The 3,481-nt window shown below is 40.2% G+C and overlaps 1 protein-coding gene across 1 annotated transcript; it reads left to right on the forward strand.

Moving 5' to 3' along the window:
• Positions 1 to 901: 901 nt before the first annotated feature.
• On the forward strand, positions 902 to 2,492 carry LOC115874434. The gene is made up of 3 exons (XM_030889597.1): positions 902 to 1,081; positions 1,339 to 2,185; positions 2,257 to 2,492. Exons 1-3 carry the CDS (start codon positions 902 to 904, stop codon positions 2,490 to 2,492), a joined length of 1,263 nt encoding a protein of 420 aa, XP_030745457.1.
• Positions 2,493 to 3,481: the final 989 nt, after the last annotated feature.

Here is a 3,481-nt window from a genome sequence, read left to right on the forward strand (position 1 = left end):
AGTTACGTATTGCTGTTATCTGATGGCCTTTTTACTGTACACGTTCAAGTTAAATTTACAACTTAAGTGCAATTTTAAATTAGCACTATAAGAACTAATGGTAAACTGTATGTAACATAATTCGTACATGCGTTGCCACATTAAGGATTCTGTTACTACTTATTCGTCTGTAGTGATAATAATTCAATCAATTTTCATTCATTTTCTTGCCGCTATGAAGTATTATTATGTATTTAGTATTGAAGTGTAAAATTTAATACTAAAATTACGAATATTTATAAATAAACACGTCACCTATTATTTTAGAAACTTAAATAGTTAAGAAGAATTTTATTACTATCAGGGAATATATTATGGACACATATAGAGGTTGTTAATTTGTTTATTAGTCGCGGCAAGAGCTTTATGATTGAAGTATGGCAACCTCGGCCCGTTCGTTGAGAGACGACGTGACGGGTCGAGTCGGCAGCTTAGCTAATAGTACTCATTTGGAATGCAGGCAGTGTTGCAATTCTGTTCCCCAATAAGTAACCGTTCAGTTAACAATCTGTATACCCTGCTGGTGTAAGGGGGTGTAAGGGGCGAGGCCGAGGAAAAGGTCAGCCCAAATGTCAACCTTACCTGCTCGCGTGATAATCTCGATTATCCGCTGCACCCTGCTAGATAACCAACGAGGCTCTGACGACCGAACGGCTGCCGGAATAAGCAGCCCCCACTTTTTAGCCAACAGCTTCGAGGAAAGAGCCGTGAAATGCAAGGGCACTCTTTTGTCCTTGGGCTGAGAAATCAACTCAAAAGGCGGATGAACTGCAGCAAGTAGTGAACGGCATAAGGATGCAGAAGGCAAATTGGAAAACCACTGCATTAAAGATCACATAGCGATATTCCCTGCATTATCATCATGGCTGAAGTCAGGACTAAATATAATTCCGGAGTAAGTCCTCCGATCGGATCTCCGGGGAGGACAGTTGTGACTGATATGAGTAATGCAACCGATACGAAAAATACCCTACTACGAAAACCAATAAAGATAGGAATATGGAATGTTCAGAGCATGTTCACTCGAGGGAAAATACACAATGTAATACTGGAAATGAATAGATTGAACATCAAAATAATGGGAATCAGTGAAGCTCGCTGGACAAACTGCGGGCAGAGTAGACTTCAAGACAAAATTATTTATTACTCAGGAGGCAGTCACGGAGTCAACATCGTCACGGAGTTGCGGTCATTCTTGATGAGAGCCTTCAGAGATCGGTGAGGAACTTCGCACCTTTTTCTCCTCGCGATTTGCTTTTACAACTTGAGTCATACTGTGGTACACTCAATCTGATTCAGGTCTACGCTCCAACAGTGGATAGTGACGACGAGGAGGTGAAATCGTTCTACAAAGAGATTGATGACGTCATGAAATTAACTAAAAACAAAGACGTCACTTTGCTCCTGGGCGACATGAATGTAAAGATTGGACAAGGTTCCTGTGGAAAATTGATTGGGCGGTATGGACTGGGCGAACGTAATGAGCGAGGAGATCGCCTTCTACAATATTGCCAAGAAAACTCCATGATAATAACTAATACGTTCTTCAAACTACCAAAACGTCGCTTATACACATGGAAATCGCCACGAGACAATGAGAACCGCATAGTCCGAAACCAAATTGATTATATTATCCTCAATCAGAGATATAGGAATGCAATGAAAAGTGTCAAAACATACCCAGGAGCAGATGTAGGCTCGGACCACAACCTTCTGGTGACGGAGATTATGGTGAAGCTCAAGAAGCTGAAAGTTTTGTCGAACCAAAGATCTATTGATACCAGCCTACTAAGAAGTAATAACGCGAAAGTGAAGGTGTACCAAGGTATAAATGAAAACCTAAGTAAATTGATAAATTGCTGTTCGGCAACACAGAGCCAACCTGAAGACATGTGGCAAAGTTTAAAATCGGCTATTATAGAACCCTGCAAGAAATATCTGAAACCTGAGAAAAGAACAATGCGCAATGATTGGATGACTGATGAAATTTTGATGCTTATGGGAGAAAGAAGGAACCTGAAAAATACAGAGGAATATAAAAGAATACAGAAAGTCATCAAATATAAATGTCGTCAAGCTAGGGAGGAGTGGATAACAGAGGAATGTACTGAAATAGAAAATCTGCAAAGACTTCACGACTCACACAGTATGCATAAAAAATAAAAGAGTTTACTGGAACTGTTCGGAAGAAAACATCGTACATTCTTACAAATGAAGATGGAGACATTGTGTTGGATATTAAAGATCAATTGACTCTATGGGAACAATACATCGAAACCCTTTTCAACCACCAAAGAGAAGAAATCACTACCAGCACTAACAATGAAATGGGGCCATCTATTTTAAAGAAAGAAGTGCAAGCGGCAATAAAAGCAGCCAAAGATGGGAAAGTGCCTGGCCCTGAAGATTTACCTGCAGATGCGCTCAAGTTGATTGAGATGAACAACACTTAGGTGCTATCACTTCTCTATTTAATAAGATCTACGAAACAGGGATGATACCAAAGGAATGGCTCCAGTCGACGTTTGTCACAATTCCAAAGAACCATAATGCCAAAAAATGTGAAGAACACCGTGCGATCAGCCTTATGAGTCATACACTTAAGATCTTTCTCAAAGTCATCCACCGCAGGATTTACAGAAAATTAGAAGAAGATATAGCAGATACTCAGTTTGGATTTAGAAATGGTTTCGGTACTAGGGAGGCTTTGTTTGCCTACAATGTCTTAATGCAGCAATGCCTTGATGTCAATCAAAATGTATATGCCTGCTTTATTGACTATAATAAAGCATTCGATGAAGTAAGGCACAAGCAACTAATAGAAGCGTAAGAACGAAAAAATCTCGATCAAGAGATATACAAATAATAGTAAAACTGTACCTCAATCAAAGTGCGTCTGTTCGCGTCCAATCTGAACTGACGAGAACAGTGGATATCAAACGAGGAGTTAGACAGGGATGTGTTCTTTTTAACAAAACCCTCGAAAACGATGCTGGTGGAATACTAGTTAACGGCATACCACTGAACAATTTGCGCTACGCGGACGATACAGTCCTTCTCGCTGAAAACATGCAAGACCTTCAAAATATGTTAAATAACGTCATCACAACTAGTTGAGAATATGGTCTGACACTCAATGTTAAGAAGACCAAATACATGATTGTCACTAAAACTGGAGTGCCCAATGAACATCTGTACGCGGAAGGCGAGGAGCTCGAAAGAGTAGAGAGGTATGACTACTGACTACCTGGGTACAAATGTCGACTGCACCGCGGATTATTGTTCAGAAATAAAGATTCGCATTGAAAAGGCCCGTGCATCCTTTGTGAAGATTAAGAAGCTGCTCTGTAGCCGCGATTTGAGCCTAGATCTGAGAACTCGTATGCTCAAATGTTATGTATTCCCAGTCCTTTTGTATGGTATGGAAGTTTGGACCCTCAAC

The sequence above is a fragment of the Sitophilus oryzae genome, unplaced genomic scaffold (assembly GCF_002938485.1).
Source record: "Sitophilus oryzae breed Bouriz unplaced genomic scaffold, Soryzae_2.0 scaffold_1292_pilon_pilon, whole genome shotgun sequence".
Classification (NCBI taxonomy): Eukaryota; Metazoa; Arthropoda; class Insecta; order Coleoptera; family Curculionidae; genus Sitophilus; species Sitophilus oryzae.

What these genes read in the sequence shown, in the direction of transcription:
- LOC115874434 (XM_030889597.1), top strand. Translation starts at nt 902, where the DNA reads ATGGCTGAAGTCAGGACTAAATATAATTCCGGAGTAAGTCCTCCGATC. An exon ending in CTCGAGGGAAAATACACAAT is followed by an intron (nt 1,082 to 1,338) that starts GTAATACTGGAA and finishes AATCTGATTCAG; the next exon opens with GTCTACGCTCCAACAGTGGA. An exon ending in AAGACTTCACGACTCACACA is followed by an intron (nt 2,186 to 2,256) that starts GTATGCATAAAA and finishes TTACAAATGAAG; the next exon opens with ATGGAGACATTGTGTTGGAT.